Source organism: Phyllostomus discolor, chromosome 4 (assembly GCF_004126475.2).
Source record: "Phyllostomus discolor isolate MPI-MPIP mPhyDis1 chromosome 4, mPhyDis1.pri.v3, whole genome shotgun sequence".
In the NCBI taxonomy this organism is placed as follows: Eukaryota; Metazoa; Chordata; class Mammalia; order Chiroptera; family Phyllostomidae; genus Phyllostomus; species Phyllostomus discolor.
In genome coordinates this window covers 208410501-208436631 of record NC_040906.2, presented here as the reverse complement: position 1 = coordinate 208436631, position 26131 = coordinate 208410501, and the positions used below count along the sequence as shown (strand labels likewise).

The following is a 26131-nucleotide window of genomic DNA, read 5'->3' as shown; positions in this document are numbered from 1 at the left end:
GAGTATTAAGGATCTCTCCACGTCAGCACACAGAGGTCCCATATTCTTTTTTTAAATAAGTTTTTTTACTTAATAATGTATTTATTTTAACTTATTTTTAAAATATTTTATTTATTTATTCTTAGAGAGGGAAGGGAGGGAGATAGAGAGAGAAACATCAATGTGCGGTTGCTGGGGGTTATGGCCTGCATCCAGGCATGTACCCCGACTGGGAATCGAACCTGCGACACTTTGGTTTGCAGCCCGAGCTCAATCCACTGAGCTACGCCAACCAGGGCAGGTCCTGTATTCTTTCTGACTGCTGCAGGGTACTCCATGCAAAGGGGGCACCATGGCCTACTCGAGACTCCCTAAGGAGGCAGGCAAGTGGTTTGCCCACCTTGCACGTTAAGACATTGCTGTGCGCGCGGGACTGCACAAACGGGCCTGTCTACCTCGGGTCGCATCTCTAGAAATGGGCTTGCTGGGCTGCGGGGCATGTCCATCACTAGTGTGAACACGCCCGCCCTCCAGAGATGTTCATATTCTAATCCACGTTTGTGGTGTCCGAGTCCCCGTCCCCATACATTTCACCGGAGGCACCTCCGATAACCGAAATCGTCCACATGTGGGGCCAGTATAAAGAATTAAAACCAAACAAAACCCTCTGTGACTCCATGCACCCGCGCGCCCCGCCGGGCCCGGGCGGCCTTTGTCCCAGGACAGCGGCGCGGCCGCCCTGGGGCGCCCCGCCCTGCGCCCACTAGTCTGCCGGCCCAGGCGGAAGCGTGCAGGATGCGGGCGCGGAGCCGGCCGCCCGGAGATCCGGGCCGCACTGCCCTTGCAGGGACGCCGCGCCCGAGCGCCCCCCTAGTGACCGCCAGCCAATCGCCGGGCCCGGCCGCGGTCCGCAGAGGCCCCGCCCCGCGCGCCGCTGAGGGGCGGGGAGAAGGTGTGCGGCGCGCGCGAGCCAATCCGCCGGTGGCCTCCCGCCCCGAGCCCTCCCATAGGCCGAGAGCCAGCGGCCGTAAGGCGGGGCGGAGCTGTCGTGACGCGGGAGGGCCGGCCGGCTGCTGCGGTGTCAGCTCCGTCCGCTCGGCCGGCGTCGGGTGCCGAGGAGCGGCGGCGAGGGCGTCGGGGGTGGCCTGGGGTCCGGCGCGGCCATGGCGGGCGCTCTGGTGCGGAAGGCGGCGGACTATGTCCGGAGCAAGGACTTCCGGGACTACCTCATGAGGTGACGGGTTTCCCGGGACGGAACCCGCCGGGCCGGGGCCGGCTCGCCGGGGGCTCGGGGCGGGGGCTCGGGGGCTCCGCGGCCGGGGGCCGGGGGCCCGGGGGCTGGGACAGCGGGGCGGGGGCGGCGGAGTAGCGGGACGGGTGCCCGGGGCGACGGGGTGGGATCCCGGGCGGGGGCCGGGGCCGCGAGACGCGGGGTCGGGGCGGCGCGGGGGCGGTTCCTGGCCGGGGGCGCCGGGCGGGCGCGCGCGTCCCCCGCACCGAGCCGCCCGCGCTCGCGAAGGTGAACCCCCGCCGCCCCGGCGCTCCGGCGGCGGCGGAAACGGCGGCGCGGGGCTGGGTTCGCCGTTCGCCGTTCTCCGTTCTCCGTTCTCGGGCCCGGAGTGTCAGCGTGGGGTCCGAAAGGTTCCCGAACGCGAGTGCTGCGCCGCCAAGGACGAGGGTTCCCGCTCTGCTGTCCGTGACCGCGGCCGCTCCCGTCAGATGCAAAGGGCAAGCCCGGCCGAGGGCCCGAGACTCGCTGTCTGTGTTTCCTTCACCTCCGACCTTCAGGGGCTCGTTTACAATATATTTCTTTTAAATTTATCGATTTAGAGAGAGGAAGGAGGGGGGCAGGGAACGTGGATCTGTTGTTGCCCTTACTGACCTGTCCTGGTTCGCTCTTGTCGGGGCCCTGACCTGGGGTCGGACCTTTGACCTTGGCCCCGAGTCGGTGCCCCCGCCAGCTGGGCACCCCGCCGAGGCCCCGCTGCTTGGTGCAGCGCCACAGTGTGTGATGCAACTTCGAAGCAGTTTTAAGTCGTGTCCTTGGCGTGGGACGCGAGCCGTGCGGGTGGGTCTTGGGCCGTGTGGCCCACCGGTGAGCGGTGCAGGGGGCGGGGGAGGGGAGCCCGCAGGGGGCCGCGGGAGCAGGCAGCTGACTTGCACCGAGGGGAACAGGGTTTGTTTTCAGTCCTGACTGTGGTCGCGGCGCGGTTGACTCCCAGTTTCACAGAGCCGCAGGGGGGGAAGATAACCCGGCCTGCCGGGCGGTAGGGCGAGTTTGGGGAGGGAAGCCGCCCTCCTGACTCCCCGGAAAAAGAAGGCGGCGCGGTTGAGCCAGTCGGGGACGGGGACGCGGCTAGTCCCGGGCGGGAGCAGCGGGTCAGGTTAGCGTGTTGGAAAGTCTGAGCCCCGCGGAGACAGGAGGCTCCGCCTCGTCCCCGTGGTGCAGGGTCCCCGAAGCTGGGAGCCTGTGCGGGGTTCGCTCCCGGGTTCTCCCGGGGCCAGGTCCTCCCGGGGTCAGGTGCAGCTGCGGGGAAGGCCGGTCGGTGTGACTGAACAGGAGCTTCCCCACCGCACCCTCGCGGGGAGTGTGCTGGCGGGCACCCGGCGTCCACTACACCCGAGGGAGAGGGGCGGCCCTCCCTGCTCTCCTGGGTGTGTGTCCTTGGCCCTGGGTGGGGGTGGGGGTCAGTGGCCTGGCCCTTGGCTGTCCAGCTGTCACCCTGGGCTCTCACCAAGCCCTAATGACAGCGCCGGGCCTGACAGCCCCCTTCCTGCTGTTCCCGATGGGAGTTCCGCCCCCTGGGTTTGCCGCACCGGCTCCGTGCCTTCCCCCCTCTTCTCTCCCCTTCCCCCTTCCCCTCCCTCTGAGGGTCTCGGGTCAGGAACTTCCTGGTTCCCTCATTCGTATTTTTAAAGAAGCTGTCTTCTCAGACATCCTACGATGGAGTAAAAGGAGACGACAGTTTCCCTCCTGTCCTTCTGTCTCCAAATTTGGGGAAAGGAGGAGTGAGAGTGGGCGGTGAGTCGTGAGGGAGGACATGGGGGGGCATGTCAGTGGCGGGCACTGCACAGCCATGCAGAGGGGTGGGCCCCGGGGCTGACCGCCCTTCCCAGGAGGGGGCGGGCGTTCGCCTGCACGGGCGTGTTTGGACGCGTGTGCGAAGGCTGCTTCTTGAGGAGCACCTAGGTCCTGGGGTGTGGGGGCCAGCCAGTTCCTAGCATGCTCATACATCCGAAGTCAGCTCGTGTGTGCAGTGAAGATGCTCTGGCCACCGAGATACTTTATTCTGTTAATTTTAACTCACAAGTTTCCAGGGGAGCTTTAAGGACTTGGACTTGTTCACCAGGTGAGACGCACCTGTGCAGTAACAGGGGGGATCTTCCCCACATGAGGGACAGGAGAGCTGGAACAGACCTTGGAAGTCGGGCGGTTCAACGCTTCACTTGCCGCGTGAAAACACTGGTGTCTGTGCCTCCCAGGAAGCTCAGGGCCCCGAGACCCCACACGCGTGGGGCTGAGCGGGCGTGCTGGTTAGAGTCTGGAGGAAGAGCCCCGTGCGGGGGGGGGGTGGCTCTGGAAGCAGTCAGGCGCTGGGCCCTTTCCCCACGCGTCTGTCCCTGCCCATGTCGCCCTCTCTGCGAGCTGCTCCCGCCCCCTGCCCGCCTGTGCTTTCACCCCCTGCAGTGGGGCTGACCCCCATAGATGAGGCTGCAGGCGTGGGGCAGAGCTGGCCTCTCCCCTGCCGTCCAGTCCAGTTCTGCCCGCTCCGTGCAGCTGAACACCGCACAGCCCAGCGGTTCCCTCGTCTTAACTTGAGCTAGAAAATCAGACGCCAGCTGGTGAGAATAGGTGACCTTCAAGTGAGCACGTCAGCCCACGGGAGAACTGCTTCTACCCCACAGGTGCACTCACACGGCCCCTGGGCCGAGTCCGGCCTCCACCTTGTTTTACCCGCCCGGCACCTGGTTTCTACCCGGTGTCAGCGCTGAGCTCTCACTTAGCTGTTAAGGAGGAGTTACATGTACACAGTCCTGACGTTACATGCGGCCCTTTAAGGTCACTGCGTGGCTGACGTGGCCCCGGTGAGCATGAGTGTGACACCCCGGTCTACACCGTCTCACAGCCTTGCCCCACGAGCCGTCCCGGTGTGAACAGATGGTGCCACAGGCGTGCACGAGCCACACGTGGCCCAGGTCACGCACCGTGCTTTTGGAGGAAGGACGCTGGCGGCAGGGGCAGCGCCCTCAGGGAGGTGGGACCTGGCGTGGCCGCACCGGGAGGCCCAGGGAAATAAGGATGAGCTTGGACGAGCGCCGCGGGTCACAATCCCGGAGGAAGGAGGAAAGCAGGACGGAACTATTCAGTGCTGGTTGTCTTCCGCCTCCGCCTCCGCCAGCCGGTCTCACCCGGGGGAGAGCCTTCTCCTTCACGAGGGGTCAAGGTCAGGGGCGAGCCCAAGAAAACCTTTACCTATATGTTTTGGGGTTTTTTGTTTTTTAACCTTCACTGTAATAAAATTAAGGCAGCATACCAAATAGAAAATCAAGGACTGTCTTATACAGTCTTACGTTACTCTCCTCAAATTGTAGTTTGTTCCTTATAAATTTATCTTTCTTTGGAACAGACTGTTACACACACCAAGAAGGTTTTTTTCCTTCTCCTAGTTTGGCTCTGCACAAGTGTGATTTTTAGGTTTTTTAGCTGAGTACTTGGTCTGTGTTTTGGACATCTCTGACGTGGAATTCGGGGCTGCTGAGTTGTGGGTTTTTGTCATTTCCAGGGACGCTTAGGAAATGACGGGGTTCTCAGACTGTTTTACAGTCATCAGGTCACTGTTGATGTGGAGTGACCAGCGTCCTTTCCACGGTCCCCTGCGTGCAGGGCTGTTGGGTCCGGCAGCAAGAGAGGCAGCAGTTTCCTCTCCCGCGTGCCCCTGTGCAACGTGAACTGTCACATGACTCAAGGGCAAAGTGCTGAACTGGAAGTCAGTCATCCCCCAGGGGCCATCAGACTTGAAGTGCTGCACCCTGAACAGCGTTTCTGCGGGGGGGAGCAGGGCGGCCGCCCGCTGAGTGTGGCTCGGTCGCGGCCTGGGCGCAGACCCGGGCCGAGGGGTCCCGGAAGGCGGCCGCGGGAGCTCGAGGGAAAGCGGGAGCTCGTTGTTAGCGGGGTTCTGTTGGGGTGCTGTGCTCCTCTCCAGCTGGTCGTTTTCCAGGACGCGGTTGCTTTAAGCCGTGCCGGACGGCCTGAGACACAAGCCACAACTCGGCCGACACTGGAAGCCTGCCCAGAGGAGGTGTGCCAGGGTGCCGGTGCACAGCGCCTCCTGGCCGGGGACACAGCAGATAGACGGTGCTGCGTTAATGAGCGTCCGCTGGCTGTGCGTCCAAAACGAAGCACTTCTGACGTGTCGGAATACATAAACCTAATAAATTTAGATTAACTTCTGTTCGTTCTGTTAGAAATTTTTAAATTATGTCTGTGTCTCCAATCTGTGACTTGCATTATATTTCTGTCGGAGCACTCTGAAGATTAAGGTTTTTTTAATGGAAGTAAGGTTTTTTAATGAAGTTAAGGGGTAATGAAGGTCTGAGTTGTCATTAGAAATCCCACTAGACCCTCTGGGGGGCGGGGGGGGGGAGCTCGTGCCGCTCGCACAGCCGCTCCGGTGCCCGGGCACACGTGCCAGGCTGGAGGGACCAGACGGGACCTGGCCTGCGAAACCGGCTGACCTTTTTTTTCTTTCTCTTTTTTTCGTGTCTCCCCTGACCGGACCGCGGCGATCTCTCACCACACAGCACGGTAAGAAACCTGCTCCTGCTTCCCTCTGCCTGTGCGGCTGTCTGTGTCAATGGCCTGCGGGACAGCGGACCTGGCGCCCTTTGCCGGAGATGGCCTGCCTGCCGCCAGCCCCGGGCGCGGTGGGTGGGCCGGGGGCGCCCGCAGCCTCCCTGCCGCTGTCCCGGTCCGCCCCAGAGTCCTTGTCTCTGCAGGCCCCATGCACCTCACCAACAACAGTCCCCCCGGGGCCGGACCCCGATGCAGTGGGGGGGGGAGGGAGTCCCAACCCAGAGAGATGGCGGTGCCGCCTGTTGGTGCGGGCGTCCTTCGCGTGCAGCTCAGAATTGTAACGGGTGCGAGTGTTCTCCCGTTGACCCAGAACAAGTTCGTCTTGTCCGCGTTCTCCTGGACACTGACCGGCAGACGCCCGCCGGAGCGTGGACCGCACGCACTGCAAGAACGGGGGGCGGACGTGGACCTCGTGCTGGAACGGAGGCCCCTTCCAGGGGGCACCCCCGTGCTCGGGCGCTGAGTGGCTTCCACCTCGAGCGCACTTTTAAAGAGACGCGTGTGAGCGTGGGGCACCGCTCCCAGTCACAGCACGCCCCCCCCCCCCCCCGCCCTTGCCACGTCCGGCCCCCGGTGCCGGGCCCAGCACGCTCCGTCCCCCCGTGGGACCCTGTGCTGTGACTTGTCATACTGTTGTCTGAGGGGAGTCCCCGGGCACCTTAAACTTTCAGACGGTGCGTGGTGTCTGCTGCTGGTCCCGCTGCCGGGCGGCTCCTCGGGCTCGGTGACAGCCCTGGACCTGCACCCAGAACCTCGGCCCCGGGAGTGGCGTGCGGGTGGGGCAGCGGGGAGAGACCTCGGGGAGAAGTGGGAACAGACCCAAGTGGAGAAAGGACCGGTCAAGGGGGAGGCGGGGAGATCACTGGGGAATGACAGGAGTGCAGATGGGTGACCCCCGGAAGAAGACGGGTGGGGAAGGAAGTGGGCCGGGAGGTGCCTAGAGGAGGGTGCCGCCCTCCTCCGGACGCGGGAGGTGTCCAGGCCCAGCAGCAAGGTCTCACGCGGGCCACTCCAGCCCGAGGACAGAGGGACCCGTGCGCCACCCCAAGCCCCAAAGGCTAATGTGTGCGCCCGCCCGGCCTGCAGGGCCTCGAGTCCCCAGTCCCCGGCCGGCCCTGTCGCAGCTCTGGCTGGCGGCTCTGCAGCCCTGCCGCGTTTTCCTCGGGTCCCCCTGGTCGCCAGTCCTTGTGGAAGTCTGGGTGTTATTTCCGGTCGGCATTAAAAGTGCAAGATCTAAAACCGGCTCTGCTGCCTGGGTTTGTCCGGTGCCGACAGCTCAGCCCCGAGCGCTGTGTGACGCTCTACAGAGGGCGCTAGCCGGCGACGGGCGGCTCCTTTCACGGCGCGAAGGGCTGCAGGCTGTGGTCAGCGGGACAGTTTGTGACTTAGTGGGAAAGGCTACTGGGCTTGTTTCAGCCGCAGGGAAGTGAGGTCGGGCGTGGCCGCGTCCAGCACGGACAGCTGAGGGTGGGCTCTCGGGGCGGCTGCCCGGTGCTGGCGTGAGTGAGAAGCTGCCGGTCCGGTTTTGAAACCCAGCTTGTCGCTGTGAGCCTGACGGTGTTTTCCGGTCCCTCCGGCCGAGCCGCCGGGGCTCCGAGTGCGGCCACCCAGGTCCTCGGACCGCGCAGCTGCTCGCCCGGCCCCAGAGCGGCGCCCCTCCTGCGTCGGGTCCCTGTCTCCCGGAGGAGGGCCCGGGGCGGGCTCTGTGCTGTGAGATGGGTCGTCAGATAGCCTCAGGAAAATAAAAAAAACCCCAGTGTTCATGCATTTAAACGTTAAATTGTGGAGAAAGGTTATCACAGATGTTAAGTTATGGCAAGAAGGAATCCTGTAAGAAGTTAGTCTCATTTTAAAGTTCTCTAAACGGGGCGATTCGAGGTTACTCGGTTGCAATCTGGAAGTTGGCTGGCCCCTTGGTGAGCTGCCAAACCCCCTCCGGCTCGGGGCCCACCTCGTAAGGACCGCCGAGTCACAGGCGGGCGCGGGGGCAGCTCACCGGCCAGCCTGCGCCCTGAAGACGTGGGGGCCGGTCTCCCCGGCTCACACCTGGCAAGCCGGGGAAGGTGCCCCATCCGCGGCTCCGCCTCAGCCTCTCCTCCTTGCTTCCTTCTCGGTTTCACAGCACTTCTGGGGCCCGGTGGCCAACTGGGGCCTCCCCATCGCCGCCATCAATGACATGCAGAAGTCTCCAGAGATCATCAGCGGGAGGATGACGTTCGGTAAGTGCGCGGCTGTGGGACCCGGGGGGCTTGCAGCTGCACGGTTCCAGCAGCTCCAGACGGGACGGTCCCTGCCAGAAAGGGACAGCGTGGCCTGTGGGAGGCGCCCCCGCCCCATGGGGAGGGGCGCTGGAACACCCGGGGGGAGCTGAGGTCTGTGGGCCCCTCGTGCGCCCCGCACCCCGTGGAGGGATGGAGGGGTGGGCTCTCTCGAGCTGCACCGTGTTCGGAAGACGCCTTCCTGAGTTTACCCCAAACCCCGATGTTTGGCCATGAAGCTGTTTCGGGGCTCACACAGCAGGTCCCTCCGGTGACGGATGGTACACGACCGACTGGGGGGGCGGTGGGGGACAGTGACGGAGCTGGAACTCCTGTGCGCCCACTCCCTCTGATACCTGCACTCTGAGTGAGGTGTCCCACGGGCTTCCTGCACGCGGTGCCTGCGGGCAGTGACTCCGCCCCTCCGGGGTCCTCGCGGAACAGGCTCCTCTTCTGGTTGAGGTGGCTGACCCTGGGGCGCCTCCACACCCGGGCTCCTGACCCTGGGGCGCCCCCACACCCGGGCTCCTGAGACCTCAACCCTTGCTTCCCTTCGCCCCGGCGTCCCCGCAGCCCTCTGCTGTTACTCGCTGACCTTCATGAGATTCGCCTACAAGGTGCAGCCTCGCAACTGGCTCCTGTTCGCCTGCCATGCCACCAACGAGGTGGCCCAGCTGGTCCAGGGGACGCGGCTCATCAAGCACAGGTACACGGAGCGCGGTCGTTGGTTCGTTCGGGTGCGGGGTCGGGGGGTGAAGCCCAGTCTCACGGTAGAGGCCTTTCGGGGTGTCAGGGCCTGTGAGTGTGTGACACCTGGTGCTAAGCGAGCCCTGCTGTGGGCCTGGCGGCGCGATCGGGCAGTCGACACGGTGCGGCCAGACTCAACCGTGGCCGCGTGCAGTTGCACGCTTGTGCTTTTATGGAACGGCCCGTCGAGACACGTGCCACCTGGCGTGTCTGCTCAGAGCCCGGGCCGCTGGCGGAGAGGCTCCCCCCCCCCCCCGCACACACACACTCTCTCCCTGTGCTCGCTTCCAGGATGAGCGAGAAGGCCTCCGCGTGACGGCAGGGAGGCGGGAGCTGGCGCTGTGGCCGGGCGGCACCGCCCGCCGCCGAGCCGCAGAGGCCGCCGCCAGGAGCACCGCTGCGAGGGGCGGGGCGCGCGCAGAGAGCTCCATGCACAGACCGGACGGCCCCCCGGCCCCCGAGGGCTGGGTGCTCCCTTCCCCGCGAGCGGGCCCCAGCACAGCCACTTTGATGACCCCCCGGCGGCGGCCCCGCCTGCAGCAGTGTGGACGCCGTCCATCCAAACGCATCCCCGAGGACCGAAGAGAACAAAGCTGGCAACTCTGCGTGCTCCGTGTCCTTGACCCCCCCCGCCCCCAACAACGCAAGAGCACTGCCCGCCGGCCGCACGCATGTGTCAGGTCTCACGGCCCGGCCCGAAGGAGCGTGCGGCCCCGTGCAGCGTGCGTCCTCAAGCGCTGTGACCTGATGGCAATAAACGGCTTAAACACTGGTGGGCCAAGTGACAGGGTGTGTTGCCAGGCTCCTAGGGAGCTGCGGAGCCGAGCTCCTGCAGGTCGGTCGGGGCGAGGCGGGCCTTCCAGGGAGGGGGGTTCTGGGAGCAGCCCCGGCCCTGGCAGGCCGCTCTCCTGGGGGGTGCAAGACAGCGCCCCCAGGTGTGGCCCCTGCAGACGCCCGAAGTAACTGGCCGGGCCTGGAGCCGCGCCGGCCTCCGTTCCCCGAGGCAGTGGTCAGAGCTCCCCGTGTCCCACTGGGGCTGCCGTCCCGGACCCCCAGGGCGGGGCGCTGCGCTGGGCACCAGGTAGAGGACGCAGCCTCGGCGGGGGCCGGAGCGGCTCCTGGAGTTGGGCGGTGACCCCGTGTCCTGAGGACACAGGCCACACTGGGTCAGGGCTGTCACAGGACACAGTCGTGGCAGGGTGTGGGGCCTCGCCGGGAATGCTAGCAACAGCCTCTTCCCTGCGGCAGCGGGAGACCAGAGCCCCAGACAGCCTGCCTCCGTGTCTCCGCCCACTCGGGACGGCCCCACCCCCACCCTGTCCTCCTGTGCCCTGCGAGCAGCTCCTCTGATGCCTGTTCTGTCTCCTGCCTGCCTGCCAGACTGCGGCCCAGGGCTGTCACATAGGCCCCTCCCACTGCCGCAGCCCGAGGGGTTGGGGGTGGGCGGGGGTGCTTCCACGGGAGACACCTGTGACGGGCCAGGGCCCCTCTCCTCTCCCTGCCCTTCGGCCTGTCTCCCGCCGGCCCCTGGGGCCACTCGGCGGGGACCATGCCGTCCAGGGCTCCTCGGACTCGTTCCTACAGCTGAACCGGAGCTGATGCCGCAGGCGGGAGCCCAGGGCGCCCCAGTCCTGTCGAAGCTGCGCTCCCCTTTTCTGACTGCAGGAGAGGGCAGCGCCGCCCCGCCTGGGCCTCCTGGAGCAGGGACTGCAGCCTGCGCCCTCCCCCCCGGCCCTCCGGCCCCCTCTCTCCCCGGCCTCCGCTCTCCCGTGGGTGGGACTGGTCTCCTGTCGTCACCGAGGGAGAGTCTCGTCCTGCCCGTGTCTGGAGCGGCAGGAGGAGCCGGGGGTGGGGGTGGGGGGTTCTCCCCCCTCCACAGGGAGGCTGCCCGGGTCCCCAGAGGGGCAGCCTGTAGCTGTCACCCCGCTGGACGCCAGGCACCCCGGGACCAGGACGGGCCCTGATGAAACCCCGTGGCCTTCCCTCGCACGCCTGGTGGTGGGCTTCCCTCGCACGCCTGGTGAGCAAGGCCCGCAAGGCCGTTTCTGCTCTCCAGACACCCCCCCCCCCCCACGGGAGAGGATCCGCAAGGGAGCAGACACGCCTGCGGCCTGAGCGCCCCACGTGGGGCCCCGGGGGCGCCCTGACGCTGACCTTCCCATGTGAAGAGGAGGAGGAGGAGGACGGAGCCAAGACGAGGGGACTGAGCTCGCTCCCAGTTCCGGGACGGGGCCTGGGGACTCCTGCAGGGCCCTGGCTGCCGGCGAGGTCGGAGCGTCGGAGGGTGTGGGGCGGGCACGGTCTGGTGTGGTTCGTGTGGCGCCGACACCAGCTGGTGAAATGTTCCTCCACAGCAGCGTTGGTTTTATTTTCTTTCTTTTTTTGAAGCGTGTGGGTTGCTCCAAGATGACCACGTCCGTTGTCTGTCTCTAGCAGAAGGGGCGCTGAGAACCGCGGGGTGCCCAGCGGGTGGGTGGTGGCCTCGCGCCCAGAAGACTGACCAGTGTGCTGCTCGGCTTCTCGAGCACCGGGCGGGGGGCAACATGGGGCCCCCCCCCACTCCTCCCGGGCACGCTGCTCCTGCTCCTTCGCCTGGGATTGGCAGAGCTCGGGCCTGCAGAGGCGTGGGAAGGGTCCCAGCTGCAGGCATGCACACGGGGTCCGTCCCGTCTGGTCCTGGGGCGTGCTCCCAGAGCGGCTGCCCGCGGGGTGCGGGGGCGGCCGGGGGAGGAAGGACACAGCCGGCAGTGCGGGCCGTGAGCCCCTGGGCAGTGGGGGGGGGTGGCGGTCAGCACATGAGGAAAGGCTGCGTCAGGGAGGTGTGAGCATGCGGGCCGGGCTGGAGCAAACCCCGGTTCCTTCCGAAGCCCGGCTACACACACTCGGGTGCTTGAGCTGCCCCACATGACACGCCTCCAAAAACACGCACAGGCCCGACACGGCTGCCGCCCCAGACGGGAGAGCAGTGAGCGGGCTCCAGGCTGGCTTCCCAGATGCAGTTGGCACCGCGGGTCGCAGGCCGGCACCACGGGGCCTCAGGGGGGTGTCCGTGTTGCCGCAGAGCCGGGCGGAGGTGACAATGGGGAAGCGCTTCCTGCACAGCCGGAGCTGGTGGCCGGGCGGGCGGGGTGCCGGCAGGGAGCGCAGGCCTGGGCCGCGGGCCAGGGGAGCCGATGACAGGGAGTCCTGGCGAGGCTGAGGGCCCTCCCCTTTGCTGCGGCCTGGCCCTCCCCGCCCTCTCCTGCCCTCTCCCGCCCGGCACTGGCCGGGGCCGACCCCACATCCACAGCCCCTGCTGTGTGCACACAGTTGTCCCTGTCCTGGCTGCACTGGCGCTCCAGGCTCCTCGCTGGGCTCTCAGACTCGGCAGGCACGGCTGCAGGCCACCGTGGGCAAGGAAGCAGCCGTGGAGATAGCATGGAGGCCCCGACACCCCGACACCCCGACACGGGGCCGGGCCTCTCTGGAGTCTGCCGCAGTCTCGGAGTCGCCGCCTGAGGTCTGGAAGAGAAGAGGACGTCAAAACCAACCCCGCCCCGTCAGGAGCCGAGCCCGAGTGGCCTGGGCCTGAAGTGCTGGGCGGGTTGCTGGCCTGGGGGGGTGGGGGGGGGGGAGCCCAGGACCACAGGACCACAGGCTTCTGGGCCGAGGTGCCGCTGGGCGGACCCCGGGGTGCACCACAGCCAGGCCGTCCCACAGGCCCCCAGGGCGGCGCTGTTGACACAGGATGTGACCGGAACCGCAGGGAAGTCCGTGAGGGGCCGCTGCCCCCTGACTTTGTCACAGAAGCCGGTCTCAGCACAGGCCCGCTCACCTGCAGGGCGCCGAGCAGGCGTGTGCCCGCAGCGGGGGTGGGGCGAGACTGCGTGGGGAAGCAGGGCTCCAGGCCGGGAGGGCCAAGGGCTCCTGGCGGGGCTTTGAATTTCAGACTGTGAGCAGGGGGTCCGGCCAAACCTGCGACTTTGCGTGTTCATAAAATGTGCTCGGGCATGCACACATGTGGGCGCGCACACTCAAACCTGTGTGTGTGCACATGCAGACACATGCATGTGTCGTGGAGAGCAAGCTGGGCGATGCACCAGGCTGGAGGGAGGAGCGGGGCTGGGTCGTGGGCGGCCGTGTATTTGTTCTGAGGAAGCCGGTGCCTCGTGGGAGGTGGTGAAGCACAGGAGATGAACAGAGTTAAGGCGACCACCACAGCCGTGGGGTGCAGGGTGGCGGTGAGTGGGGCCCCACCAGAGGGATCCACTGGAGCTGACACTGGCCACTCCCCACTGCTGCCGCCCACCGGGCGGGGGACAGGGCTGGTGTGGGTGGAAGCGTGAGCATGGAGCGCCCTCTGCTGGTCTTCAGGGTCGTCAGAGCTGTGCCCGAGTTTCCACGGTGAGGGCAGGAACCGAAACCCTGAAACGCCACAGACGGGAGTTGGGGTGCCTTTGGGAAATGAAAAGCGCAATCAGAGCTAAGACTGTGTCTTTCTAAAGGCTCGTCTGTCTCTCTTCACTTCACCTTTCCTCCTACCGATTACCCCTAATCTCTCTTTCCCGCCCACACGTGACGAGCGGACCTGCCCCTGCACCCGCTGCCTCCGCTCCTCTGCTGCCTGGGCTCCGGGGACCATGGCGACGGGGCCATGGCGACGGGCCTGCTGACAGGCAGCGAACGGACTGGTTCTCGCTCACAAAGCATCCCGGGCCTCAGTCCGGAAGGAAAACTATTGTGTTACTTTTTGTACCAAGATTTGCTATCATGTCCGGGGGAAGTGATTAGGACAAGCTGACGAGACAATAAACCACCACTGGTTAAATATTATTACGTTTATCCCACACTCGTGGGTCCCGCACTCTAAGGCACTTCCGACCACACGGGGCTCAGTGTCAGCGTCCTTGTCACTCGAGTGTTCGACACATTCAGCATTCCCACAGACTGGACGAAACCTTAGAGACGGGAGGAGGAGATTTAAAAGGTTTTGTATCCTCTACTTCCAAATGCTTACAATGTGGCCGTTGGGGGAAGGTCCCACCACCGTTGTCATGGTCCTCCCTCCTAAGAAGTGCTCTCGGGCCCCGGCACCCAAGTGAGCTGGTGCAGGGCTGGGGTTTGGGCATGAGTCCCGAGGGAGGGGGGCAGAGCTCCTGGCGCGGGAGGGAGTGTTGGGCACTCTCGGGGGTGGGCTTAGCTGCAGAGAGGCCCACGCTCACCAGCTCCATGGCCCACTCCCCGGGCAGGGCCACCTCAGCCTTGCTGACTTGCTCTCCGCTCTGGGCTTGCCTTCAGCTCTCTCCACCTCCCTGCAGTCAGGTGGAGAGGCTGGCTTCAGGGAACCGTCTGTGGACTCCCTCTGGTGGCCCAGAGGGAGGTGGCATGGCAGCCGGCTCAGCACAGGGCTCAGGAGAGGCAGCTTCCCCCGCGCCCTGCCTCTCCCCACCACCAGGCGCACCTTCCTATCTTGTGCCTGGGCTGTCTCGTGCTTGCGAGGCCGACGGCTCTGGAAGAGCCCCAGAGCTGAGAAGCAGACGGGGAGAGCAAAAAGGAAGCAGTCAGACGTTTCTAGGTTTATGGCCGAGGCACTGACTGCGGGGAGGAGGGCGGGGGTCCGGAGCAGAAATGACGCACAAGGGAACAACAGTAATCATCGAAGTCACACACCAGCAGCTGCTGTTACTCAGCACTCGGCAAGCGGCAGGCCCTGCCTTAAGTGTTTGCCGGTGCGGCCACTTGTCACTCGTGGCAGCTCTGTCCCACCCAGTTGCGGCAGACCCTGCATCAGCGACGCTGAAGCTCCGCTCCTGGGGGCAAACACAGGGCAGGGTCCTCCACCGACCAGTCCCGAACCTTGTTTCATGTGTGTCTGAAGACACCTTATGTGGTGACAGTCATTGATCCATTAGTGCTGAATCCGTGGCCGACAGCACGAAATTCAGGCCTGGAAGAAGCTTCTTCAACACACGTATTTTCTCCATGAAGCCTGCCACAGCCTCCTTGCTCTTCGGAGCAGTCGACAGAACTTCAGCAGGAGGCTTGGGGGGCCTTTTAACAGTGAAGTCACCGACAGAACAAAAGCCTGAAAACACAGAATGTGGCACTAAGTGGACTATGAAGAGGGCCCTTGTTCACACCAGGAGTGGGGCCAGGGCAGAGCACCGCCTGGGTCACGGCAGCCGGGACCTGGGTCACTGTGCCTTGGACAAGTCCCAGTTTTTACTGTTCCGTGCGTGGTCCTCGAATGAGGGTGGAAGCACCTGCAAGTATTGGTTTGGGGGCTACAAGTACACTTGGGCAAGTCGGTGCATTTACAAATAAGGAACCCGTGAGTAATGAGGGTCAACGTGGCATTATCGTACTTAATCCCCCTAACAACCCGGAAGGTAGGAGACAGTCCCACCTTCATCTTCACGTTTGAGAAAGTAAACGAGAAGTTTGGGTTGACTTCCCCAACACTTCCCAGCTGCAGGATGGGGAGCCGGGACCCCAACCCCGGCAGAGCCACTCTGCACCTTAGACCCGGGCTCATCTCACTGGTTCCTCCGAAAGGGAGGGTTCTGCCTCAGCGAACTCTGCACAGAGGTTTCCAGGAAACTGCGCTGGCCTCCTTTTCTTCAACAGAAGTTATACCCGCCGCCCTCCCCTCTTCTTACACCTTCAAAGTATTTTCCAATGAGAGTTCTTATGCTCAAGGGCAGGGCGATCCAGTTGGACACGGGCAATTTCACGTGCTCCAACCTCGTTTGTCCTTGGAAATTCTCTCCGCTTTTAGAGTTACCGGTTTATCTCATCATCTTGCACATGGAAAATTCAAGTTACTATACTTCAAAAGGAAAACTCTTGAAGAATTTATAGATGTACTTTTGTATTACATAGAAGCATAGAGGTTTATTGTTTTACGGAAGATGTTTATCACCTATTTTTCTGAACTTTTTCAGTTGACAAAAGCGTAGGTGCTCACATCGTAGTATAAATAGGTCAAAACCAAGGGTTTTCTGCTGACAAACGCTGAGCATGGGAGTCCTGCGGGAGGACGCGTCCGCCCTGCCTTCCCAGGGGTCCCCCGAGACCTGCCTCCACCTGGCTCGGGCCAGACACAGTCGACGAGCCGGGCAGGGACGAGGGTCCGAGCGCAGCACCTGGGCCTGCGCGCCCGGCGTCCCCAGCGCGTTCGCGCGTCCGCCCATCCCTCGAGCCAGGGCCGCGCGCCCGCCGGGCCCCGCCGGAGGGGGTGCGGGGCAGCGACCGCGCCAACGGGAGCACCGCGACTCGCGGTGGTCGGAGTCCTCCTGCCGCCCCCCCAGGGTCCCCAGGCCCCCCCGCCCCCCCAGGGTCCCCAGGGTCCCCAGGCTCCCCGGGCTCCCCCGCCGGAGGGGGTGCGGGGCAGCGACCGCGCCAACGGGAGCACCGCGACTCGCGGCGGTCGGAGTCCTCCTGCCGCCCCCCCAGGGTCCCCAGGCTCCCCGGGCCCCCCCGCTGGAGGGCTGCGAGCCGGCGGCGGGGCTCCGGGGCGCATGCGCGCGCCGGGACCGCAGCGGCCGTGCGGGGCCGCCGCGCCGGAAGCCCCGACCCGGATTTCCGGCCGGCAGGAGGGCTTTCGGGTCCCGGTTCCTCGGTGGGCGTGGACCGCTGACCGGCCAGTGTCCGCCGCCGCGGCCCGGGAGCCGGGCCATGGAGAAGCTGCGGCGGGTCCTGAGCGGCCAGGACGACGAGGAGCAGGGCCTGACCTCGCAGGTAGGGACCCCGCGCGCGCCCGTCCCCGGGGCCGCGGCGGCAGGGGCGCAGGGGCGACCGCGGGCCGGGGCGGCGCCTGTTCTGCCGGCGCCGTGCATGCGGGGGGCTCCTTCTGCTTCCCGGAGGAATTTGGGGTCCTCGCACGTGTCCGTGGGGCTCGCAGAGCCTCGCTAACGGAGCCGCCCCCCGGCGCCCCGTGGGGCTTTCCGACCGAGGAGCCCGTTTGCTGCCTGCCTGCCTTCCCTCCCAGACCGCTCGTCTGCCCCGCGCCGCCCTCCCCCAGCCTCCGCCTGGTTCCCGGCGCCGGGTGGGGGCTCCGTGGGGCGCCCCTCGGGCGCAGACCCTCCGTCCCGCGAGCTGCCGGGAGCCCAGGTCCTCGGGCGCCTCGCCCCCCTTTGCTTCTCTGATAGACGCGGTGCTGGCGGGGGAGGGGCGTGCCTTTCGGCAGGGGGGCGGGGCGGGGCGGGGCGGAGCCGCGGAGGGTCGAGGAGCGGAGACTGACAACCGGACTGAAAGCTGTCCGTCTCTGGGGGCCTGGGCTCTGGGCTCTGGTAGGGCACTTCCTCTATTGAGAGAGCTCCGGGGAGTGAAACCGCTGGGTAAGTGCTTTTGGCGCTTGCACGCTGACAAGTTCTTGCGTGCCTGTCCCAGAACTGGCGCGTTCAAGGTCGAACAGGATTGCGGAAGGATGTTTTTATCAGTCCCCCCTTCCTGTCCTAATCTCCCTCCTTGTCGCGTCCGTACAGTGCGTCTTGTGGCAGCAGGGTCCTGGGGGAGTCGCGGAGGTTCCGCGGCTGTAAGACGGGCAGATGCCCTCCGGGAGCTGCTGCCGGTTTGCGGAGTGTAGTGGTGTTACCGGGACCGTAGACAGCCCGGCGAGAAATGTCAGCGGAGCTCCACGGGGTCCGCCAGTGCGTCTATGGGACCGCCACTTTTGTGTCCTGGGTCTCCGCTGTACAGTACGCTGGTCAGAGCCGTGGGTGACTCTTCATTCCAAAACATTTGAGTTCATTACAGTCAAGTGCAGTTGGGGTCGTTGGTTGGTGCAGCTGGCCCCCGAGGTCGGCGTTCAGTCTGGTTGTGCTGCTTTTCTGCGCCTGGAGCTGAGACACAGCCGAGGCCCGGATGTTGTCGGACTCTGTGACCAGAACCGTCTTGTGGCCAGCAGACCTGTGGTCGGCAGCCCGGAGGCTTGGTTTCCGAGAGTGTTGCATGTGGGCCGGAACCTCGTGGTCCCGAGGACTGAGTGCCCAAGGGTGTGGTCGCACGGGGGGGGGGGGGGGGGCGCGCGTGTGTGGGGGTCACATGAGTCTGTTTTCCAGCCCCTTGCTCCTCCTCCATGGGGGTCAATACCCCTGGTGAGTGACGAGCCTGGGGAGGGAAGGTCCGGGGCGGGTCTGAGCCCCAGGCCCAGGGTGTGCTGGGGGAGGAAGGTCACCCTGGGGGTGAGGTGCCCCCCCCCACACACACAGAACGTGTGTGCCCAGCGTTGCCCGCTGCTGGGCACCCAGCAGGGACCTTCCGTTCCCGCTCCCCTGACCGCCCGGGTGTCGGTTTCATTGCCGAGGTCGGCTTGTGGCAGATGGAGTGGGGGTGGGGGGGACCCTGCTCTCACACAGCCGGGCCCGCCGGGATCGGGGTGCGCTGGCCGCTGAAAACCAGCGGCCGAACTCACTGACCGCGGGGCGGTTACACTTGTGGGAGAAGTGCAGTGGGTGCTTTCTCCCCTCCTGTTCCCCCTCCTCGCGTCACTGGGGACTCACAGTGCCGTTCGGAATCGTTCTCAGGACGTTGTCCCCGTTTCCCAGGAGCACGAAGGCCATGTCCTCGGTCGTGGGCAGTCTCCGGGCTCCGTTCCGTCCCACGCCGTTAGAATGCGCTTGATGGGCGTTGTCCCCGGTCAAAGAGTGAAACTCAGACGTTTCTAGAAGGTTACAGGCAAGACCATTCTCTGGTTAGAACCCACGGGTCAGTTTTGCTGTGTAAGCAAGTGTCGTGGCTGGAAACAGGAATGCCTGAGTTAAGCGGAAATTTTAAAAACATTTAAAGTCTGTTAAAAAGTGATGTATGTTGCTTTGACGGAATATTTATTTTTATCTACTTTTCATGCTACATAAGGATTCACAGATGAATCGACGCAGGTAAGGATGTAGCCAAAGATATGCTGAGCTTCTGCATATACAACTTTGTGCTTCCTCACTCTTGAAAACATGCCACAAGCATGCGGTCTTATTACAAGCGTGTGTGGTGATGAGCATGAGGAGTTTTCATTTTGGGGTGCGAGCTCCTGCTGGGTGTTTCTGGTTTGCTGGGCGCCTGTGGTCGACGCCCGTGCAGCCGTGTGGGGAGAGCGAGTTCCAGTGGTGCGTGTGGTCCCGTGTGTGTGCCGGGCCGCGGTCAGCGCGTGCGGGGCTGCCCCGTGTGAGCCGGCTCCCCCGCAGTGCGGGCAGCATGCGTGTGGCGTCCACGGCCCCTTCACAGCCGTGTTTCACCGATGGCCGGGGAGCCACCCGAGGCTTTCTCGGGCTGGTTAGCAGTGAACTCTACAGTCGCCGTGTCTGATGGTGGACACTCCCGTCAGGACTAGGTGGCTCTGCCCCTTTGCGCACCCTGGGGCCCCTGCGGCCAGCCGCACTTCGCCCCCAGCCTCCAGCCTAGGAGCCCTGGTGGGAGGCGGGGCCCAGGGCCCCGCCCTGCTCAGGCCTCCCCGATGCTGACACCGCAGCCCCACGCTGACAGCCCCACGCTGACAATGACGCTGACGCTGACACTGATGCTGACGCTGGCTGTGTCAGCTAGAGCCTCCTCTGCGCTGGGCTCCTGCCCCTGCCCTTCCTGACGCAGTTCCTGCGCGAGGACCCCATCACCGAGCCTCAGCGGCCGGACAGACGTGGCGCCCACGCCCCAGCCTCAGCGTCTGTCAGCGTTTTCTTGTCGCGCTGCCCCTCTCCCCGCTGTCGAGACCGCCCGCTGCTCCACAGCATCTCGCCCCCTGGGTCACTCGTGTCCACATGGGGGTGTCTGCGCTGCCCCTGGCGGGTGGGGGCTTTCTGGACGTGAGCCCAGGCCCGGGTCACCCCTGCCGACAGCAGTGGTGTTTCCTCAGGGCCACCGGTGCCCGGACTGTGTCGGTGCCCCCCTCACAGTCCGGGGACCCAGAGCGCAGGGCGGGGGCCTGCCTGGCCCCCTGAGGACACAGCTGCTCCCCTGCAGGTCCTGGACGGCGCCTCCCTGAGCTTCAGCACGAGGCTGAAGTGGTTCGCCGTCTGCTTCGTGAGCGGCGTCTTCTTCTCCATCCTGGTGAGCCCGACCTCGTGTGGCGCGGCCGCCTCCGTCCTGTCCCCGTTACTGCCTTCCCTGGGTCACTCTGGGACTGGCGGAGGGGCGGGGGGGCGGAGGGCAGGGCGGAGGTCAGGGCGGAGGGGTGGGGAGCAGCGAGCCGCGCTGTTTCAGAGTGGTTAGAGCCCAAGGGGCCAGGAGGGAGGGCGGGCACGTGAGTGAGGGGCGCATCTCGGCAGGGTGGGCTTCATGCACGCGTGGAGGGAGCCGTGGTGTTGCTCACGCACACGGGCTCACGTGCAGATAGACACGAGGTTCCGTTAGCCCGGGACGCGGAAGACCAGCTGCCTGAGAAGGTGCGATTAGAGACGACCCACGGGGCCCGGCACACACCACGCCCCTTTTTGATCCCAGAACCCTTTATTACAAGGTCACAGGCGTGTCCCTCTGTGCCCTAACAGTGCCACACTCAGGCACTCCCGTGACACTTTAGGGCAGCGCTCAGACCACCACTGTGAGTGACGGCACCCGCGCCGTCGCCGGGCCGGCCGCCCCGCAGCGGCCTGCTCCGCCAGGCCCCGTGTGGCGAGCACACCGCGCTCGGAGCCCCGCTGCGGCCGGCGCGCTTCCCCGACGGCCAGGGCAGCCCGCGGCGCCGGAGCCTTCGCGGTGGCGGTGGGGTGAGTGACGCGACTGTCTCCCCGCAGGGGACCGGACTGCTGTGGCTTCCAGGCGGCATAAAGCTCTTCGCCGTGTTCTACACCTTCGGGAACATCGCCGCGCTGGCCAGGTGCGTGCCCCTCCCGCCGCGTGTGCTGCCGCGTCAGAACCCCCTCCCCGTGAGCGCGCTCCTCCTGGGGTGTCTCTGCGGCTCTGGCCTGCGGGGGCGGGGGGGGGGGGCTAACTCCGCCACAGAGCCCGCCCCTGCCGGGGCGTCGAGAGGCGTTGGGCCCCTGCGTGGGCCAGTGGCCACAATGCAGCGTCTTGGGGGAGCGTGCCAGGGCCTCCACAGCCCACCCCCCAGGGAGGCCAGAGGCAGGCTTCCCACCTTACAGGTCCCCGAAGCCCCCGTCCCTCCCCGCTCCCGTGAGGCCTGCGACCCAGTGGGGAGTGGTCGGGGGGCAGGGCCGGGGTGCCTCCCGGGGGCGGGGGGGCGGGGCAGCAACGTGGAGCACATGCGTCACCGGACAGCACCGCCGTCCGCCCGCCCGCCCGCCCTCAGCCCTCCCGCCTGTCCCCACAGCACGTGCTTTCTGATGGGGCCCGTGAAGCAGCTGAAGAAGATGTTCGAGAGCACGCGGTGGCTCGCCACGGTCGTCATGATGGTGAGTGGCTGCGGGGGCCGGGAGGCTGGTGTTGGAGTGCTCTCTGCCTCTCTGGGTTACCTACGGGTCCCTGCCCACTCTCTGTGAGGGTCCCGTCACGTGGCTCCTGCTGCCCGTGGTGGCAACGACACCCTTCCGGCTGCGGGCTGAGGACCTGGGCTGAGGACGTGGGCTCCTGGGCCGCCACCTGCGCGGCCGGCGGGCTGGGCCGCGGCCTCGCCCAGGGCTCCTGGTCTCCAGGTGTCGGCTGCCTCTGGCCGTCGCCGCCTCCCCTGGGACTGCCCTGCCTCCCCGGGGGCCCAGGTGCGTGCTGGGGACGTAGCCCTCTGTGTGCAGGCCGCCCCGGCCGGCCCCTCCGGCGGTGCCGGGCAGAGGGGGGGGCGACTCACTGGGTGTCGTGTTGGCGGGGGCACAGCCGCGGTGGCTCCCGAGAGCAGTGCTGCCACGGAGTCACTCCCCGAGCGTCCTCTGTGTGGGCCCCCCCGTTGCGGGAGGGGGGGGGGGGGGCGCCGCAGTTGGCGGTCTCGCTGACGGTGCCCGCAGCACGCTGTCCGTGCAGATGCGTGTGTGTGTGTGCTCACGGGCTCTGAAGGGACACGGACTCACAGGCCCCTCTCTCCCCCCAGCTGTGTTTCGTGTTCACCCTGTGTGCGGCTCTCTGGGTAAGTGCTTCGGCCGGGCCCTCGTTCCGCCGGCTGCGCGGCACTGCAGAGGCGCTCGAGGCTGTGCTGAGAGAGGCTCCGCCCTCGGGGGGCGGGGGGCCGTTGGGGGGCGGGCGATGGTCGCCAGGGCCAACCCGCTGGCAGGAATCACGCCCCAGCCAACAGGCAGAGCCTGGACGGGGGCTTGGGTTAACCCCGGCCCCCGGGACCTCTGCAGCAGGCCCACGCACAGCCCGGCCTCCCGTCTGCGCCCCCAGCCCTGCGCCCGGCCGGGGGGGTCCCTGCCTGCTCCCCGGAGGCCTCCAGGCGGCTGGCGTCCACCCTGAGGGCCGCACATTGTGGGGAGGGTGGAGTTGGGTGTCAGAAGTGCTCCCTCAGGAGGGGTTCCGACGACCCCCCCCCCCCCCCCCCCCCCCCCCCCCGCCGCACGCACACACACGGTTCCGGAAGGACCGCCCTTCGGTTCTGGGAGGGCGTTCGCTTGCGCGTGCTCCCCGGGAGGAGCCACGGGACCGGCCCAAGAATCTCTGCACGTCCCTGTGGGAAACTGGCTTCCGGTTTTGGGAGGGGCTCGCAGCCTGTTGGTTTGTAAGCAGTAGATGAAATAAAAAGTTAGATAAGTGAGAACTTACGATGGACAAGGGAGTCTAAAACTACACAACTTTAGAAGTCCTGGAAGCTGTGTTTCACGTTGTTCCGGCAGATCACAATATAGAGTCAGCTCTCCGTCAACAGTGGGAAAGGGAGCGAGTGAGGAGGGTGCAGACGGGGCCTTCTCGTGGGGTGCGGGCCTGGCCGCTGCCTGAGCGGGGTGCACGTGCCGGCTCCAGGGGCGGCGACACCGGCTCACCGGGCCCGGCGCTGCAGAGCCTGGACGTGTCCGGCCTGAGCCCGGTCCTTCAGCAACGTTCACTCAAGGCCCTGTGCTGGGCGGCACGTGACTTGGCGGGTGCAGAGACTTTTGGCGAGGAAACGTGCTTTATGGCTGGTTGAGTGTTACGTCTGCTGAGCTTTAAGTCTGTCCGACTGAGGGCTAACGCAGGGGGCTGCCGTCGGGCGCGTCTGCGGGGAGGAGCCGGCCGCGGTCGCGGACGGTGCTGCGGAAGCCCCTCGCTCACCGCCCCCTCTCCCGCCGCTGCAGTGGCGCAAGAAGGGGCTGGCCGTGCTGTTCTGCATCCTGCAGTTCCTGTCCATGACCTGGTGAGTGCGCGCCGGCGTGTCCCATGGGGCGTGTCCCCTGGGGCGTACACGGGGCTCCAGGGTGCGGGCGGGGGGCGGGGCGGGGCGCTGCACGGACACAGGGTCACAGGGTCCCCCCCGAGCCTCCCCTCGTCTCCTGGTGCGTGGAAGAGAAACGGTGGGATGTGTAGGCCACGCCGCGTGGATCCGCAGAGGGAGGCCCCACCCAGGGGAGCCGGGGGAGCGTGGGCCTGCCGTGCACCCGGCACTGAGCCGGCACCAGACCGGTGTGACACGGGCGCCTCTGGGCACCAACCCTGCAGCAGTCCGAGGTGACAGCCGGTGGTGGTCTGCCCTTCTGCCTCCCGTGGGCCTTTTCCGCCCCGCCCCCCCCCCCCCCCCCCCGGACACGTCCCGTCCAGCTGCGGCGACAGGCCCTGCGAGTGCCCTCCTTGCACGCCACCCTGTCGCACCGGGAGGGTGTCCCCACACGTCAGGGCGCCTGAGTGTTTCCCTCGTCTCCAGAGCGAAGCCCCGTCCCTTCCGTCCGCGGTCAGCAGACCCGCCCTGCTGCGAGTTCCCACCCCGGGCCGCCCCCCCATGAGCGATGAGGGTGTGTGGGTGGTGTCGCCGCACTTCTCTGTGCTGCGGGGGGGCCGTGGGGGGCGGGGGGGGTGGGGTTACATCGAATCCCTCGGTCGTTTCCTGTGACTTGTCGTTCTCTGTGTCATCATCTGCGTTTAGTGACGGCTTCACCCTGAGGGGGGTGGGGGTGCGTTTCATTCTCAGCGGCCTGTTTCTGTTCACCACGATGGCGACAAGGACTTCGGACGGGGAGCCTCTGCCCAGGACGCGCTCAGACCCCGGCGTGCACCAGAGTCGCGTGCCCAACGCGGCCCCTCCCTCGGGAGGCGCGCGGTGGGGCCCCTCGGGGAGGGGACTGCGCGGCGGTGTCACACGGCGGGTCTTAGCAGCGGGGCTTTCTCTTGCAGGTACAGCCTGTCCTACATCCCGTACGCCAGGTGAGCTCGCCGGGGCCGCCGGTCCCGTCCCCCGGTTAGCAGCTCCCGGAAGCACGTCTGCGTCTCCCGTTCTCTCGGGAGACGCTGCTTAACGGCCGCCGTTGGCTGCCTGTCCTCTCGAGAGGACGCGGTGTCTTAAACGAGGCGGCAGAAGGACGCCCTTCGAACCCGCGGCCCAGAGGGGTGGGGCTCACTGCCGCTTTACCCCCGACCCCTTGAGGCTATACCCCCCTGACCCCCGACCCCTCGAGGCTCGGGGGCTTTGGCGAGAGGTTCCGGGTCCTTCCGTGGTGGTGAGTGTTCAGCAAACAGGACGTGGAGACTCCAGCAAAACAAATTCCACATTTCTTTAAAGTTAGTGAAACACTGGGTTCTGATACACGAGGCTCGTTTTAAGCCAGTAGACACATTCATTTTGTGTGTGTCAAGAGGCAGCTGCCATTTACACTTTTTCAGAGAAGTGCACTTCGTGTAGGCTCGGAGGGAAAGGCAACGCTGATTACAGTCTGAAGTCCGAGACTCAGAAAACTGCTCTGTTGCGGCACAGCCTTGCCCCTGAGTGAAGGTGGGGACAGGGTGTGCGGGGAAAGCAGCCAGGCCGTGCGCCTGACGGCGCTGAGGGAGAGCGGGGGGGCTGGGGGCGGGGGGAATCCTTGCTGGTGCGCACGGGGAGGAGCCAGGGCCCAGTGCGGCACAGGAGCACCGGGGTGCCTCTCCCTCCGTCCCTGGGCTTTGCTGGAGACCTGCCGCCGTGCCCAGCAGGGGCGGGTCACCCGGACGGGTGTCAGCTGCTGTCCCCTGTCGCGGGCGCTCGCAGCCACGGCCAGGCTTCCGGAGCCAGGCCGCCCCCCCCCCCCCCGCCAGGGTCAGGGCCCCCCCCCCCCCCCCCCCCCCCCCCCCGCACCCGGCCCTGCGTTTGTGTAAGTGCGCACGAGTGTCGGTGCTGGCAGCATGCAGGCAGGCTGTTCGGGGAAAAGGGTCAGAAGGCGAATGAATTTCATCACCTGATTTTTAAAAAATTGTTAGTATGTAGTCACAAACATTTCACTTTTTTTTTTAAGATTTTATTCATTTATTTTTAGAGAGGGAAAGGAGGGAGGAAGAGAGAGAGAGAAACATCAAACATCAATGTGCGGTTGCTGGGGACCTGGCCTGCAACCCAGGCATGTGCCCTGACTGGGAATCGAACCTGCGACACTTTGGTTCGCAGCTCAATCCACTGAGCTATGCCAGCCAGGGCTTATTTTGCTTTTTTAACATCCAACCTGCTATTTCTTTTTAAAATTAGTTCTTTTGTTAGGTTGTGTTTGGCGTTTAAATTTATTTCTTCGTCATAAGATGAGTGTATGTGCCGGTAAAGATTTCATAGAATGGGTCATTTCAGAAAGTAAGAGATTGTTCCCAACCCGGTTCCTCGTTTCAAGTGACGCCGGGCGGAGGCGCCGGCCGCGCCCGCCGAGTGCTGGGGGCAGGGCCGTCTTGCGCAGGGCGGTCTGCGGGGGCGGTCTGCGGGGCTGTCGGCAGGCAGGCAGGTGGTCACGTGGCCCTTCCCGTCCCCTCCCCCGCCAGGGACGCCGCCTTGAAGTGCTGCTCCTCGCTGGTGGGTTGAACACCGGACACTCGTCGGAAGGAGCGCGTGACAGCGGCTGCTCGGTGTCTGGTGCAGCGTGTTTGCCCCCGAGACGGCGCTCGCGCCCCGGCCCTCCACGGTGACGGTGACGGTGACGGTGGGGGCCCGTTCTGCGCTGGCGAAGCTCCGTGCGTGCGTGATTAAACTGCTGAATGCTTGTAACCCTCGTGCATGATGTGTCCTTAACGTCTGTCCCTTCCGAAGACCAGGAATCTTAATCAGTGCCGGTCGTGAATGATTTTTGGCCAGTTCTTTAATCTTCTCTAAACAGCACTCGCGATGTGAATATTTAAGGTAACCTGTGCTGCCTGGTGTGTGTTCACCTTTCTTGGCTCTCTTAAAACGTCTAGATTTTTAAAAATATTTTTTTAAAAACTTTAAATGTGGAAGTTTTTACTTTAAACTAAAAGTTGCTTATTCTATGTAATAAAAATAATATATGAACCTTTACAACTTTGCAGTGAGCTTCCTTGGAAA

General features: G+C 65.2%; 2 protein-coding genes across 4 annotated transcripts; both read left to right on the top strand.

Moving 5' to 3' along the window:
• Positions 1–1027: 1027 nt before the first annotated feature.
• On the top strand, positions 1028–24435 carry MPC1 (mitochondrial pyruvate carrier 1). 3 transcript variants are annotated; one of them, XM_036024967.1, is made up of 6 exons: positions 1028–1213; positions 5782–5785; positions 7956–8052; positions 8665–8797; positions 22818–22823; positions 24330–24435. In XM_036024967.1, exons 1-6 carry the CDS (start codon positions 1143–1145, stop codon positions 24418–24420), a joined length of 402 nt encoding a protein of 133 aa, XP_035880860.1. In that variant the 5' UTR covers positions 1028–1142; the 3' UTR covers positions 24421–24435. The 3 variants fall into 3 exon arrangements, with proteins under 3 accessions (XP_035880860.1, XP_028359816.1, XP_035880861.1); XM_028504015.2 differs by lacking the exons at positions 22818–22823; positions 24330–24435 and adding an exon at positions 9130–9610 and having other exon boundaries at positions 1030–1213; XM_036024968.1 differs by lacking the exons at positions 5782–5785; positions 22818–22823; positions 24330–24435 and adding exons at positions 5537–5540; positions 9130–9610 and having other exon boundaries at positions 1031–1213.
• Positions 16396–26131, top strand: SFT2D1 (SFT2 domain containing 1). The gene is made up of 8 exons (XM_028504031.2): positions 16396–16557; positions 19771–19857; positions 20544–20626; positions 21080–21161; positions 21788–21823; positions 22965–23023; positions 23995–24024; positions 25594–26131. Exons 1-8 carry the CDS (start codon positions 16495–16497, stop codon positions 25631–25633), a joined length of 480 nt encoding a protein of 159 aa, XP_028359832.1. The 5' UTR covers positions 16396–16494; the 3' UTR covers positions 25634–26131.